At 37.1% G+C, this 17627-nt stretch overlaps 1 protein-coding gene across 1 annotated transcript in view; it reads left to right on the top strand.

The window, feature by feature from the left end:
* LOC124555881 overlaps positions 1-17627 on the top strand; it is a 176796-nt gene that overhangs the window by 121692 nt on the left and 37477 nt on the right. Inside the window, exons 10-12 of the mRNA XM_047129942.1 lie at positions 1704-1778; positions 3210-3284; positions 12774-12845. Of these exons, the coding sequence (XP_046985898.1) occupies positions 1704-1778; positions 3210-3284; positions 12774-12845 (222 nt within the window). The remainder of the gene's footprint in view (positions 1-1703; positions 1779-3209; positions 3285-12773; positions 12846-17627) is intronic.

Below are 17627 nucleotides of genomic sequence, written 5' to 3'. Positions count from 1 at the left end.
CTACTGAAATTAGGAAAATAATAAATTCACTCAAAAGGTAAAGCTTGTATGGAATTGATATCATTTCCAAGACAGTACTAAAAGATTGTTCCCAACCGGTACATAGGATTCTCAGCCACTCGTGTAGTAGCTCACTGAAGCAGGGCATTTTTCCAGGTAGACTGGAATATGCTATTGTTAAACCATTGCGTAGAAAAGGGGATAGGTCTGATGCTAACAATTACTGCCCAATCTCACTTCTGACAGCTTTATCCAACATTCTTGAAAAAGTGATGTATTCAAAAGTAGGTTCTTATATTTGTAAAAATGAAGTACTTACAGAATATCAGTTTGGTTTTCAGACTGGCTTTTCAACAGAAAATGTTATATGTGCTTTCGCTGATCAAATATTAAATGCTCTGAATAAAAGAACATCACTCATTGGGATTTTTAGTGACCTCCCAAAGGATTTTGCTGTGTGAATCATGAAATTATTCTAGATAAGCTTAAGTATTGTGCTATGAGAGGACAGTGCGCAAATGGTTTAATTCATATTTAACTGGGAGAATGCAGAAGGTTGAAATTAACAGTACAGATAGGCTGCAGAAATCAGCAGAGTCCTCTAACTGGGGAGGTATCAAGAATGGTGTCCCACAGTGTTCACACTTGGGTGCCTTACTGTTCTTAATACATGTTAATGACTTGTCACTCTTATGTTCACGAGGATGCAAAGCTACTGCTATTTGCTGATAATACAAGTATAGTAATCAAACCCAACAAACAAAAATTAGCTGAAGAAATTGTAAATAATGTCTTTCAGAAAATCATTAAGTGGTTGTTCTTTGCAAATGGACTCTCACTAAAATTTGAGAAAATGCAGTATATACCGTTGTGTACAGTAAATGGCATAACACCTTGATAACTATAGACTTTGAACAGAAGTCTGTTGCCAAGACAAAATATTCAAAATTTCTGGGTGATGTGAAATTGAATTGGAAGAATCACATTGATGATGTGCTGAAACACATAATTTTGGTGATAAATGTATCAGTAAATTAGCCTACTATGCCTATTTTCATTCACTGCTTTCATATGGCATCATATTTTGGGGTAGTTCATCATTAAAAGAAAAAATAACCATTGCGCAAATGCATGTAAGCAGAATAATAGCTGGAGCCCACCCAAGATCACCTTGCAGGGATCTATTTAAGGAACTTGGGATATTCACAGTGCCTTCACAATACATACGTTCACTTATGAAATTTGTTATTAATAACCCATCCCAATTCAAATTTACCAAATAGCATTAAAAGTCTGACAGATAGCCAAGTGTGACCAAGGTGCGGATTTCTATCGTCAATGAAGTGAATGATTGATACAAAATTCCAACCATTGTTTACAGAAACTTGGTACCCGTGTTGAAAAATAATGCCATGGATCTGTGTGTCATTTTGGAGTGTAGTGCAGCATTAAATAAAAATTGGTCTACTTTAATGATACATAACTTACTTTTAGAAGTCCTTGTACGTTCCTCCAGCAGTAATGAAAATAAAATAGGGTTCATCATATCCACTGAATGATCTAAAGTTATGTATTTAACAACATTCCTTTCTTTTTTGCCTCAGATTTTTAATTTTAAGTTCAGACACACATTTGTGTGTGTTGTAATCCTTACTATAAGTCTAGTATCAACAGTACACTAACTATTTTCTGCAAATCCACAGGATTAGCAGATCTCCACCCATCTGCAATTAGAGGATCAGACAATTTGCTGAATGAGAGAGGGAAAGTGACACCTGGTAAGTTGTATACTTAAAGTTACCTGGTGAACTGTAATAGTTACAGTACAAGTAGACAAGGCTCAATACATTTTGTACCTTTAAATTTTGCTATCATCTTGCAATATCTAATCTAAAATCTAATGGTTGTAGGGTTGCTTTACCTATACAATGTAAAATTGCCTTCATAGAATACAAACAGATTCCTGCAAACCAGGAAAACAGTTGCTCATTCAGTTCTGTACCACATTTTATGTGAGACTTCATTGTGGTAACTACCTTACCACATTTTGTGTCGTCAAGTAATGCACTTGTAAGTGAAGATAAGGCTATTCAGCAGCTGTTTGAGATACTGAATGATTCAATAAAGGCAGAAATTTTAGATACTGTTTCGTGGATGAAATATGTTTAAACTATGGTTTTCATGATTAATTTGGAGCTGATATGACAAAGGTAGAGTATGGCATACTACCACCAATTGGACATAGTTAAACTGTAGTTCATTTACTGAGTCTCCTTTGATTTGTATTTGTGGAACATGCATTACAGAAAGATAACTATAACAAGGAAGCCTATGAAGATAATTCTAAGTACATAGGGATTTCAAAAAGTCAGTTACACGTGTCATCCTATGCTAAGACCATTGTGGGGTAGGGGGGGGGGGGGGGGTGCATTGTCAGAAGAGAGTACATATTACAGGTTTCCTGCAGGCACAGCTCTGCTGTTGTGTGGATAACAGGTACATCACTGTGTGGGAATGAAATAGCGTGAAAACTGGAAACATAATCCAAAGTTTAAATACCTATGACAGTAAAATTCTTGCGGGTGAAATATCTAAATTGCACACAGATTCACTGTGGAAGTTGGGCGATATATGGACCAAATACAGCAGTCTCTCCGGCTGTAATGAAATTGTGCCGACAATTGACAAAGGCTGCACAGATGAGAGTGATGCTAATTGAGATGTCCAGATGTTGCACCTTGCAATTTCCATCTTGTTGGCAAGCTAAAAGAAAACCTGGGGGGGTTTTCCAATGAGGAGGGCATTCACACAACAGTTCACAAATGGTTCTGTGACCAAGGTGTGGATTTCTATTGTCAATGAATTGAATGATTGATACAAAATTCCGACCATTGTTTACAGAAACTTGGTGACTGTATTGAGAAATAATGTCATGGTTCTTTGTTTCACTTTGGAGTGTAGTGCAGCATTCAATAAAAATTGGTGTATTATAATAATGTATAACTTACTTTTTGAAGTCCTTCTATGTTCCTCCAACAGTAATGAAAGTAAAATAAGGCTCATCATTTAAAATTACATCTTAACAACATGACTTTCTTTTTTGTCTCAGATTTTCAATTTAGGTTCAGACACATGTTTGTTTGTGTTCTAATCCTTCCTGTATAGTCTGGTATCAACAGTGCTCTAAATATTTTTTTACAAATCCACAGGATCAGCAGATCTCCGCCCATCTGCAATTAGAGGATCAGGCAGTTTGCTGAAAGAGAGAGGGAAAGTGACAGCTGGTAAGTTGTATACTTGAAGTTACCTGATGAACTGTAATTGTTACAGTGCAAGTACACAAGGCTCAAATACACCTTGCACCTTTAAATTTTGCTATCATCTTGCAATATCTAGATCAAAAATGTTATGAGTGTAGGGTTGTTTTCCCTTTACAATGTAAAATTTCCATCGTAGAATAAAAACGAATTCCTACAAACCAGGTTAACAGTTGCTCATTCTGTTCTGCACTATATCGTATGTGAGAGTTTATTGTGGTGACTATGTTACCACATTTTGTGTCATTAGGTAATGCACAGATCTCCTTATAGTGATCACTCCGAAGTGGTGAATAAAGTAAAACCACAGATTATCCCATTTCTTCACTGGACTAATCAACAGTTCTTTAAGACAGTTAATGATTCAATGATGACAGACATTGTAGGTACCTTTGACAGTTTTTGTTGTCCTTCAGTGTTTTTGTGCCTGATATCACCACCAGACACTTGGACATGTTATATTTGGAGACTTGAATGTTTCACATAAATAATAATTCAGAAAATAATCCCCTTGACATAACATGAAATCGGTGGTTGTTACAGAATGTTGCGAATCTTGACATTTCCCCCAGTTTTGTGTAACAATGTAAATCTGGGGACATTCATTTACTGGTATTGGTAGCTGATATTGTGTAATGATGTAACTGGTCTCAGTTTATTTTTTGTTAGTTTTTTATGAATTACCTCAAGGATGTGGTTTTGCGTATCATTTTTAAAATAACCATCAACTTTCTGCATAAAGAACTCATGTCCTAGATGTGACTTCAAATGAAGATAACCTTTCTCCAATTTTTTGGTTCATTTTCATAGCAAATTGTACCAAAACTGCTACTTTCATGTAGAAATCGTTAATATTAGAACTGCTGATGGACCATTTTTGTCCCACTAAATAAATTAAGCACTGCCAATTACCATACATTGTAGATAGCCTTATTTGTGTCTGCTGCTACAATGTGGATATGAAACTGTAAGTGCAGCATGTAAATGTTCTTCAGGAGAATTCTGATTGTCCTCCATACATGTAAAGTTGTTATCAGTGATTTTCTCTTCTGTGGTTGGATTTCGTTTATTCATGAACTTACTCTCAAACACATTCAAAAATGCACAGAAACAGAGGCATGTAATATGTTGAGAAATGATGAGTGGTCATTACCACTAGAAGAGTTGATGCAGTCCTTATCTTGCATGTGCCACTGAATCCAAAGGAATAGAATTGGAACTGGCTGATCAGAGAATCGGGTAATATTATTTTACAAATCTGTAATGTCACGTAATCACTTCGGTGAAATCATGAGGTTCCTCAGATCTGATTTGAGCCCAACGCAGTTGGAGTGACTAAGAAGTGTCAGTTTTTGCTTCCTCTCAGCTGTATAGTAGGATTCATCATATATTTGTGGCGATGATCGGTTGTTATTGTTCAGGTACAGATTTTGATTCACTCAGTTTGTGGGTTTAAAACTTGACAAGAATGAGCAAAAATACTGGATGGCTCTCAATAAAGATTCCAAATATATGCTAAATGCTTTCCCATAATTTGGTAATGATGAAACTCGTTCTGGTGATGAACATCTTATTGAATTTAAAATGAAGAAACTTTTTGATCCAAACCTAAATAAAGAAAGGAATGTGACCACTACTTCACCTCAGTTTCACTAGCATGAGATCTGAAAACAAAGTGATAAAACTTGCTTGGTGTAGTAAATGAAATTAGAAGGCAAGTTCCTGAATGCATGAAGGAAGCTAGGGAGGAGCTATACAACACTAACCTTCAAAAATGAAAATATGATCCTTGCATCCAGCTGTACACATTGGAACTGACACAAAGTCAAAGTGTGACACAGTGACATGTTACAGTGAAACTAAGTAAAGAGTAGATGCTGTTGACATGATGGCCTGCAAGTATTGAAAGATGGTGGAAGAAGTGATGCCCTGTTAATACTTTTTATAGTGATTCAGCAGGCATCAATGCTTGGGTAATCTACAGAGCAGTAACAAATATCAAAACAAGATGATGAGATTTCCTTCTGAAGGTCATGGAGAGACTTGCCAAAGGCTATGCATCAACTAGGACCAGTACTCTTAACGCTATTCACATTGAATCATCAGACATAAGTGAATGTCACAGCAACTACCAGGTATGAGAATCTTGCAAAGAAGGGAAAAGTGTTTAGAAACGTGCATTGAGTGCCAAACCAGTTAGTAAGAACTGAGTTGTTACAGTTTCCTATCCCTGCAGATCACAAAGCTCTATCTACAGGCAGACAACAGTGCCCTTTGGGTATCTAAAAGAACATATTTGCTTACACAAACTATCAAAATTTCAATAATTGTACTGAAAACTTTTTGACTTGACTTTATTTCTATAAAAATACAAAATTCATTTCCATATTTAAATTGAATTGGATAAAAATTAAGACAATATTCCTTTGTATTTTGCTGTATTAGAATTTTCTAACTAATACGAAAGTATCTATCATGACTGTATTTGATGTTTAGAATTAAAACAAAGTAACAGACAATTGGAGTGACCATTTCTTACAAAACAACTCATCTCCTAAAATACAAAGTTGAAGAACAAACTGCAGACAGATGAACTAGAGATGGGACTTGTCCCTGCATTGGTTTCAGGGGCTTCGAAAAATCTGACAGTTCCTGTGCTGATGCAGTCATTCAATTAACCTGCATATTTTCATAGTATGCTAGTATAAGTAGGAAAACCACCACATATGGTACTTTCATTTTACAAACGTGCAAATCAGCGTGTCACATGCTCAGTTTTCTTCTCTCAGCCATTTGCAGTATGTGATCTTGCAGGTGCCATTTTGGTTTACATGTTTGTGTAGCTATAGTGCAATATTTGATGGTTTTTGTATTTATGCTTGCTCATTATGACAATATGCTGTTTAATTTATGCACCAGATTGAAAGTCTGTCAAAAACGCATCATTTTTTATGTTTTGCCGTGCAAAAATCAGGAAATGTTACATCAGCAGATATAACAGTACCTCTATTCCAAGTTAAGCATTGGATAATAGCTTCATTATTATTAGAAAATAAAGATTTAGTGATGAAATGGGAAGCTTATGGAAAACATGAAGACAAATATTTCAGGCTCAGGTGGAGGAAGCACTGAAAAAAACTCTGTGTTGCATCTTCAAACTAGGCTGCAGCTGTTAAGTGGCTCCGGAAAGGCTCAAAATCATGAAAAGTTCAATTTTTACTTTTTTGCGTTTTCTGAACATGCAGACTATTACCTTTTAATAGATATATAATTTATTCAATTCCGAAGACTACAACTATTTTTATATATTTTTTGAAATGTGTTCTACATGGGCGTGACCCACTGTGGCGTTGTTAAACTGCTGTCAAATGGTGTTATTATTAACGTCCGTGTTCATCAGGTACATTTTAGTGATGTGAGATAAAGTATGTGTTGTGGCTAACCTGTGATGGTTCAATATATATCGCTGGTGTGATTGTCGATTGTTTCGTGTTTATTTACTCTGTCGTTATCTCGAAAATATTCGTAATTAATTCTGTTTCTTGAGTCTCTGTTTTGTTGAAGTATAATAATGAGCAAAAGTAAAGTTATTAGAAATCCTCTGAAGGCTTTTAAGAAAAGGAGAAATGTTGGAAAGCCAAAGGTATGTGTTATTACTGTAAACAATAAAGACGATAACCAAGTGAGTGAACCTAACCTCTCAAGTACACCTGCCCATAGCAGTCAAAGTGGGAAAGAAAATACTTCACAGAAGAAGCTTGGTTCAATGAGTGAAAACTATGAATGTTTTATGGGCGAATCGGATGTGAATGAAATATTTGATATGTCGGTTCTCAAAGGAATTTTTTCAAACTGTGTAAGATGTATTCATTGTAGTGAAGTTGGTCTGGAACTCTCCATAATAAAGCACGTAGGACTTGCTAGTGAAATACAACTGAAATGTGATAAGTGTTCATACATGACCACCTTTTGGAACAGTGTTGCAGTAACTGCAACTGACGAAAATGGTAGCAAAATCTACGAACACAACAACGAGCGATGCTTGCTTTAGACAAGGAACGCCTTCGGGCTGCAGACAGGGCTGTAAAGAGTCTAGAAATACAAGCAAGAGTAAACAGGAGGAGGAACAAGAGGAAGCTGGAGGAGGAGTTTGCAGAGGATGAAGATAATCCATCCTATGGACCTGGAATGCACTAAAAAGTTAATCCAATCTTTGTCGCTCGATTCCCAAAACTTTTATTTTCTCATACTAATTACATGTTTTCTAAGGATCTTCCAAACATATTTGTTTCAAACTTTCAGTAAATGTTACACAGTACCTTCTGCATAATTTAACACAGCCTTTTTCCAAAAAACTGTATATTTTTGAATATATAAATAAAAAATTGCAAAAAAATGTAGTGAATTTTCATTACAATTGAAAAAAAATCATCTTTAATAACTGAACTAAAATTTTGTAAAATCCCTGTGTTAAGTTGTAGCCCATATTCCAATAAATAATCTGTAAAAAGTTCAACTTCATACCTCAAATACTTTGTGAGGAAAGATGTAATTTATAAGCGTTATTTTAACATTGCAAGTATAGGGCGTTCCGGAGCCCCTTAAAGCCACAAATTCATGCATGTCTGTTCACAGTCCAAGGTTCCTCTTCCAACACTGAGATGATAGCGATGAACTCTATTAGTTGTGATATGGCAAAGAGTTTGTGAAGTATACATTCAGTGGCAGGTTTCAGCAGTGTAAATATTTTGAAGAGCTACAGATCTGTGCAGACTTTAGCCATAAACCAAGTGCCTATGTTATCAGGAAATGTAGACATTGTACATTAGATTATTGGTAGACAGATATAGTTACTTTTTTAACATCACTAGGGACATTGTTGAATTTCTGTTCATGTGCTGAAAGACAGTTTGTCTTCCATTTTCAAATGTAGATTGGAGTGGTTGTTTTCATACTGCCATGGAGTTTGATGTATTAGTGGACTAATGTCTCGGACGAGAACTTTGAAGTTACAACAACGTTGTTGTCTGAAAACCTTTAAACCTTTCAACACTGTACAGTTGCAGAGTTACTTCTGTAATTGATTACATTTAATAGGTTGAACATGAATCTTTCTTTTTCTCAATATACAAATTTGATGTCAATAAGTATAATTTATAAGTATATTTTCATTTTCAATGTAACAGTGGAAAAACATGAAATAAGACAGAAATAATGAACTTGACCATAAAATAAAACAATGTTTTCCTGTCTGTAGTTCCTCTGACAGATATGGCAGTTATAAAATCACCAATAAGGGATGCATGTTAGGGTTGTTTTTTGACACACTTTTTGGGTCATTTACATCAAATTGCCCCTCACATTTACTGTTGAGGATAAAATCACCAAAGAGGCGAGAACAAATACAATCCTTGCTCAAATAGAGTAGTGGTGTAGAGACAATAAATTGTCCGTAGCAGTTAACAAAACAATGCACATGCTGATGGAGGTAAACTTTCCACGAATTGGAACCTCCTTCATAGTGTCACAAGATAATTCTATGTATGCATGTGGAATACATATAACTAGTGGTATACCCAGACAAAAATTAATCTTGCAACAGCATTTCACAAATGCAGCACTAAAAGCAGCTTAAGTGCTGCATAAGTTAGTAACAGAAACTGTCCCTGCATAAGTTAGAACAGAAACTGTCCCTACAGACTGCCGCTGCTGATCGGAACCTACCATAATGCTATATTTATGGCCATCACCAACTGTGCGGTTTGTGTCTAGATGCACCACCTTTGCTAAGCTCAAAAGTGGGAATATCTTGTTCAGAGTATAAAGGGGTTTGCTGATAAGGCTTACTGGAGTACCTGGAACTACTGCTGCTTGTGATTTTAAATATATTCTCAATAGATATTGCTGCCAAGTAGGTTGCTGCCTAACTTTGGGTCAAGAAATATGAGCTGGAAAGTGTGAAGTCTTGATGTGGCCATGAAGGTTGAATGAGATGGAAACAGGACTGGGCGCATTGTAGCAAGTAATGATGTGGATGATATTTTTGTGCATGTGGAGGAGAGAGAGAGAGAGAGAGAGAGAGAGAGAGAGAGAGAGATCATGTAGCACCCATTAAATTAAATTACTTGATATTGAACAGCATGCTGTTCAGCTGATATCTAGGGAGTATTTAGCTACTGTTTGGTTGTGGCCCATCTTCCTAGTGAATGGTTGCTTTGTGGTTACATAAACAAAGAACACTCAATTTTATAGATGACATGGGTGCTTTCCAAGGCATCTTTGCTTTTGAGTGGGTAGAAAATGTCACTGATAGATCTGCAGTAGAAAATGGCAGATAGCAATATGAGACCAATCCATTTTTTTTTTATAAGTATGTAGACCTGTTTATTTCTACAATGGTTTACATCAGTTTATATCTTGAACATTTAACTATTTTTCGACATAATCACCATTTCTGTCGATGCATTTTTGTAGATGCTGAGGTAGTTTTCTTATGCCCATGTCATACCAGCTCGCCACCATGCTGTTCAGAAAGTTATGAACCTCTTCTTTCACCTTGTCGTAGGAGCTGAATTGCTTTCCAGCCAAATGTTCTTTTAACCTAGGGAATAGGTGATAGTCACTGGGTGCCAAGTCAGGACTATAGGGTGGGTGATTATATTCCACTGAAACTATTGTAGGAGAGCAACGGTTTGCCGAGCGATGTGTGGGCGAGTGTGAATGTGTATGCCCTGGCTGAAAATTCCTCTTGTCTGGTTCTGAATTGCCCGTTTGAGTTTTTTCAGAGTCTCACAGTACTGGTCAACGTTAATTGTGGTCCCAGCGATTCAGTTATTATCCTTCTTTTCACAACTACCTCCACCCATACATATTCTGTCAGACAATCTTTATTAGTTTAGTCCCACAAAACTAAGCCAACCTTACTGAAGAGTCCATAAGCTACCTGTCCACAGTTAAATATTTTTTCTGTGGAATTCCTAATTGCTACATCCCAACTTGAAAATTGAAACCTGTGCCACACAGACTCACAGTCACAACCTGTCAGCCTCATATATTCATTGTGTGATACCATTGCTTCACCATTACCTCCATAAAATTTTGCAGCCAGCTTCTCATGACTATTATGCTGTGCCCAGGTGACCACCTCTGCCCACCAAACGCACTGAACCTAGCTTCCCCACACATCAGAACTCAAACAGACCTGTGACATTGTCATCAACCTTTCTTCAAAAGGCATCAGTGCTACAGCAGTTTTCCCACTCCAGACTAAATCATGTTACACTTGTCAAAGACCATTCTCTTTTACTTAATTCCCACTTTTTTTGCCATAACCAATGACAGTGGTATCACTGCTGCCTCACTGAGCTTATTCTTCCATACAGTGTTGATTCTTACACGCTCCCACATGAGCTTCTCCAGATAACCTTAAAGGGATTCTTAACCTGCAGTATTGCCTCACTTTCCATCCCTAAATTGCTGCTGAGTTGGATCAGCCTCACAACTATGAAACAACATAAATATGGTTGACCTTCCCTACCAGAATACATGACAGCATGAGTCATGTACTTAAAATACTGGTCTTATGTACTAAACCCTGTACAGTATATTAAATGGCTATGATTTTGGATATATAATCAGTATCATGGAAATTGTCATAAATCAGCCAATTAAGTTTGAAGTGTAAGTAGGGCTTGTATTTCACTGTGGTTGCACTTGGAGGAGGAGATGATACAGGAAACTATCTGACAAGAGTCTGCCATATTCAGAGGGTCTGAATTGTACATCAACTTGTAGAGAAAGTTATGATGGTGTCACAAACATGGAAAAGTGCTATACATTTAAATAGCTGTACTAGAAAATTAATTTACAAAAGTCACAAACTCTTTCCTCCAGGCTGCCAAGAAACACTAAATGCATCACTAGTGCACAGGTAACCATGTCTAATTTAAAGAGCATTGTGTTTTGTATATCAGTAATGTGACAACTATTTTTGTATTTCCCTGAAATGTACAGGTACCAAGATGGTTTAATATGGAAGAAGAGGATGGAACTACGCTTCCAGAAAAAAATAATAATATTAGTATACCTGGAAGGAGAATGTTGGTTTCAATCTGATGATGGCATATGCCACTTGGAGGATAGCAGTCGTACCGATAATGGTTTCGTCGTCGTCCACAACAGATAGTGTAATGGCATAGCAGCCAGAGTGCCATCTGTGTCTATCCCTTAATAGGGAGTGCTCACAGCCAGAAGGCTCAGGGTTGAGCAAACGTGTGAAGCTAGCAGGAAACTATGCCATGGAGGTGCACTCTTGCCTCCTACAGATCCAATTGAGCGAGTTTGAAAGGGCTCAAATTGTGGCCTTCTGAATGTCGGGGTGGTCCTCCCAGAGAATTACCACACAAGTGTGACGTACTGCTTCAGTTGTGCGACAATGCTGGTATCTGTGGTCACATGAACATTTTCGCACTTTGTGATGATGTTCTGGACGTCCATGCAGCACATACGCCCACCAGGATCATCGTATTTTAAGGCAGCATGTGAGTCCAGATAGCTCGACATGAACTGTTGCGAACCAGTTAGTAGCAGTGGGACTATGGGCATGCACTCCTCTAGCATGTCTTCCATTCACACCACAGCATCGATGTGCACGGCTCGACTAGTGCTGTCAGAGGATCACTTGGAAGATAGAGTAGTGTAGAGTAGCGCGCAGTGCACTTCAGTGATGAAAGCACATCCTGCCTTCAAGTGAGTGGTGGTTGTTTGTACATAAAATGTAGACCCGGTGAGCACTGTCTCGTAGATTGCATTCGCACAAGATGCACTAGGCCTTATGGTCTGAGGTACAATAAGGTGCAATGTCGTTCACCTTTGGTGTTTCTAGGGGGCATGCTAACCAGCTATTGGTACTTGCTGAATGTTGTTAGACTTGTTCTTTTGCTATTCTTGCAACGGGAATGTGATGTGTTGTTCCAATAGAATAATGCTCGCCCACCCACACACTGCCCTTGAAACTCAACATGCTTTGCAAGACATGCAGCAGCTTCTCTGGCCAACACAATCTCCAGACTTGTCTCCAATCAAGCATTTGTGGCACCTGCATTGTCACCCATGGAGGCTACACAACATACTGATATGGGTGTTTCAGCATGGGTTGATACCTGACACCTCAGAACTGCCTGCACTGTTGCAACAGTAAATCTTAAGTCAATTGGAAACTTCTAAAAGAGTGTACTAGTTTTTTTTCAGGCTGTGTAAATTGTAAATTGGGATGTAGTTCTCCATGTTACCTGTGTAAGTAGTTATTAAGAGGAAATAATGAATAACTGAGGACTCAACTCTCTCTTTTAACATGTTCATGAAATTTATTTACCTGTAGTAAACAATGTATATAAATTAAACATCATTAGAATTTTAAAATTTCATATCTAAATTAACACATTACTAAAATTGCAGATTTGACAAGACACACAGCATCAAATGTGGACAGAGGTCTCCAAAGACAGCTGGTGAAGGAAGGTTCTGCTGGTGAGTAAATGTGATTAGTGCAGTCACTAAAATGAATATGCTTTGTACTCTTATTTGCTTTTTCTCTTTTTATTTGTATTCGTGTTTTACTCCAGTGTTTGGTTCTTCTTTTATCTAGTAGATAAAGTAGAGGTTTGCTTTGTCTTTGTTTAGACACACAGATTTAAACATTTGTGCTCTTTAAAATTTTATTATAAATCCACAGGTACTACAGGTGTCCATTCATTGCCATATACAAGATCAGTTAATGGGACAAAAGGGGGCAAAAGTTTGACATGTAGTTGGTGGAATGAAATCGGTTTATCTGAAAAATTTGGTTTATGCAGGAGTGAAGGGAAGGGAATATGAACAAATGAGTATCTGTTTAGGGCACATTCTCTTGTAAACAGTACAAGAGTGTCAGCAAGCAGCATTCACTCATGACCAGTTTGTATTAGCAGAGGCTTGCTAATATTTCATCTGTTTTAAGTCTCTGGGCAAATCATCAAAGAAAGTTCTACTCCTAAGCACTCATTCTATTGCAAACAGCGTAAAGTTTTCATCTCCACAGTCAGCTTTGTCTCTTTTACACATTTCTCATTGTTGTAACCTGCCTTTTACATGTTTTTCTAAAGATGGAATTGATGAAAAGTGGTAGTAGAGTGGTGGTTGCTGCTGCTGCTGCTGTTGTTGTTAATCAAAGAATATTAGGATCAGAGACATCAACAGCTAAAGGAGGGAGAGAGGCTGTAAAAAGAGAAACCAACAAACAAACTAATAAATGATGATAACTCTTTGCTTATCGTAGGTGGAAACAATCTAATGTAGACATACACCTTTTCTTCCTTATGCCATTTTGCTTACTCTGCCACTAACAGCAGACTTACTGTATGTAATACTTCGTTAGTTAATTACATGCTCCATGAATCATTTTGCATGATAGATCATAATGATGTGGAATCACATTTTACATTCACATCGCAAAGTAATATATGGTTACATTCTGAACATTTCTAACTCTGTGTGTGTGTGTGTGTGTGTGTGTGTGTGTGTGTGTGTGTGTGTGTGTGTGTGTGTGTGTGTGTGTGTTACAAAAAGATATACAGATGTGAGTTAGTAATTCCTACCCACCACCTCTTACACATAACGATAGTTATAGAAATTCTGCTATGAAATAGAAGGCGTTTCTACAGTATCGCAACAAGGAATATCCAAATTAAAACTGTGTGCCCGACCGAGACTCGAACTCGGTCGGGCACACAGTTTTAATCTGCCAGGAAGTTTCATATCAGCGCACACTCTGCTGCAGAGTGAAAATCTCATTCTGGAAGGAATATCCAGCTTCTTGTAGCCCTGTTACATAACCTTGTCCAAACGCGGTGAGTTGTTGATAATGGCATCTTTATCACCTTAAAGGCATTTTTGACTGACATCAACTCGCCATATCCAATTGCGAAGGTAACTAACGCTCACTACCATGACAGTGTGTATTTAAAGTAAACCTAATCTGCATCCTCATAGTGACACTGTCAGCGCCACTGTTATGTGACTGCTACGAAATTTGAATAGGCATTGTCTTTCAAATGTGGAAACACACCTTCCAACTTTCGTTTGTGTCGCTCAACTCCTTGGTGTTGCAATATTTCTTTTCATCAGCATATGCGCCACACATCAGTTATGATGATATTATCTATATAATTGGAATCAAAATTTCAGGTGATGCCTGGACATCTAACAACTGTTTTTTGTGACCATTTTATAGCACAGTTATTCAGTGTATATCTCACATTTGTTTTATTCCTGCCAGACATTTTACCATTGTGTTCTTGTTTTTATGCTGTGACACATGCATTATATATAAAAATTTAAGGTATTTCAATGATGATGACTTTGTTTATAAAAGTCTGGTCATGCCCAAAATCATGGTACTTGAAAATGGCCAGGGGCCAAAATCATGATTGTACAGTAGAATAAACAATCTATACAGGCAAACAATGGAACTCTCATTAAAAAATAAAATAAAATAAAGTAGGCTGATTTAATGTCCATGAGCAAAGGAGCATGTTGAGTGGGAAACCAAGAGAGAGAGAGAGAGAGAGAGAGAGAGAGAGATATTTCTGAATGGAATTAATCAACATTATTTATTATTTATGTTCCTGTTTTGATTTGAAACTGAAAATGGATATTTTATTATGCTGGGTACAATTTATAGGTGGTGCATATTAGCAAACGTATTAATGCTGTTCTTTGTTGTAATGCTTTTCAAGTCATCGTGATTGATTTATGGGCTTTGTGTGAGCTTATCACCCTGAAGCAGTTGTCTTATCTGTGTTGCACTAGGGATCAGTTGAAGAACTTAATACAGAAACAGGCCATGTCAAAAATATATTTCTTCAGGAAATTATGAAAACCATTTAAAACCTCAGATACTGTCTTGTTCTAAAATATATCTTTTAAAGTTTCTTCCTGAATATACTTGAAATGTTCTTTCACCATCTAAGTAACTTATATTGCAGGCTAATTACAATAATAATTGCGAGAGAGATAGATGGGGTGGTGGTGGTGGTGGGGGGGGGGGGGGGGGGGGGGAGGAATCATTGACAGTCTGCTTGGAGTTTCATCTTAAGTCAAGTCAAATGGACTTCAAAATAAAAAGGGGGACACAAAAAAGAGAACTGACCATTGAAGTTGCTTCATATTTTCATCACTAATTTCTCTTTTGGGAACTGTTTCGCTAGGTTGTCATTGCTTGATATGATGAAGTGGGGTAAGAACAGTCAAATAATAGTCTTGTCTAATGTTTGACTCCACACTGTAACGCTTAGGAAAAAGCTGTTTCGTTTGCTGGTTGTCACCTCACCCTTCCTTCCTATTAAGAAATGAAGAAGATTAATTTTACAGGCAAGAAGAAAAGATAAAATGAATTATGTTTACCTGGAATTATCTGAAACACATTTGGCTGAAGCACTTTTTCCTTCTTGATAAATGTGTCCCTTGGCTTTTTAATAGATTCTGATTTCTTTCTTGATATCTGCATATTTTTTACCAGTGAAGACTGTCTTCAGAATTCATTACCAGCTCAAGTACAAAGATTTAACATAAGCAGCATCTCTCTTAATAAAATAAAATAATTACCAGGCACATATGAACACACACAAGCATGCCCACCGTCACCCTAACTGTGATGGTGGCATTAGACATGGCTGTTGCAACAGTGCTTCTCGATTACAGGTCAATTAAAATATGAATAGTAATAACATAACTAATTATGTATTTGTTGAGTCCTATCCATTGTTCACATTTTCGATTTTCTGCTCTTTTTGTAGATTGCAGCAACCACATGTGAGTTTCAGAACTTTATTAGGATTCTGAAGTAGTTGCAGCTAATGTTAAAAATATCACAGTGTTTCTGAAGTTAATGTACAGTGACAAATACATTTGCTTGCCACACTTGCAATATTGAAATCACAATAACTCAGAGACTGGAATATTTTAAAAGAAGTTTGCCACAAGCCAAAGGAGAGGGGTGGAATAGTGCATGCTGTATTTTAAATTCTGTGCTGGATAAGGGTTGAATGGTTTAAGAACTGTTAGGTCATTACACCAGAAGGCAGTTGCTGCCATTCACTGTGAAGAAATTTTGCTTACTACTGGGACATTTAAGGGTGGCCTGACTGCCTCTTCTGTGTGTTTTAGTAATCCATTTTGGGATTTGTACAAGGCAGTTTAGAAGGGTACATGTTCTAAGCCAAGTCTGGAGTTAATCCCCATCTGACCTGATTTGGAGACTCACACATGTTTAAATTGACAACATTGTTAGAAGAATCCACTTCCAATGTAGTTTTTTGTATCTTGATTTTATAATACTGTAGATAAACATTGGAATTTTATTTTTGTGTATGCTGTTATGTCAAGACAGTCCTCCGTGGGACACTCATTTTCCATGCTCATTGCGATCAGTATTTATACAAGACCTTTAAGGTCCTGGGATTTTAGAGATGTGTTTGTAGGAAAAAGTTTCTCATCTTTTCTGATTCAACAAGTGACCTCAAAATGATTAACACAGCCCAGATTTGTTTGCAAAAACAAATGACACAATTTGCACTGAAATTTGTAAAATATGCATAAATGATATGCAGATAAAAATCGTACAACTAACAAATATTGTCATCAGTCCTTCACAGTTAGATTATTTGTACTTAGTTACTGTAGAAAAGTATTGCACTGCATTAATTTTTGCAACTCTGTATGTTTTGAAGGACAGTGCCTGCAATACCTAATTTTCTAGAGCAATGATTGTTGCAATGAATTATTCCTAGCCTTCAATTCCTTTATGATTTCTGGTAGCATTGAAAAGCAATTACGTATGTACTGCAGTTTATTTTCTGTATAACTTGAGTTGAAATGCTCTTGAGCAAGATATGGTCTCCAACCAGAAACCTGAGGAGGTAATGCTAATTTTGGAGCAAATTCTGTGAACTCCAACAGGTGCTTTACTGAAAATTTTCTTGACATAGGAAACTAGATGGTCAACTTGTGGATATTGTGGTCTCATCATTTCAGTTATATGATGAAGCTCTTGGGCTAAACAGGTCAAATGTATTAGTCTGACATAAAGAACTTTTAATGCAGGTCTTCAGGCTTTCCCAGCAAGGCATTGTCATCTTGGGAAATTGGGTTTTCTGCCGCCAGTTCACATCATACTTGCACGATATTTCGATCGCATAACTTGTGCAATTTTCATTGGGTATCCTCTGAGGGTGAATCTATTGTTGAACGGGTCCAGTATTTATGCGTTTGTGG

This window comes from Schistocerca americana, chromosome X (genome assembly GCF_021461395.2).
Source record: "Schistocerca americana isolate TAMUIC-IGC-003095 chromosome X, iqSchAmer2.1, whole genome shotgun sequence".
Classification (NCBI taxonomy): domain Eukaryota; kingdom Metazoa; phylum Arthropoda; class Insecta; order Orthoptera; family Acrididae; genus Schistocerca; species Schistocerca americana.
Note: the sequence above shows the minus strand (reverse complement) of the source record. Positions and strands in the feature narration are given on the sequence as shown.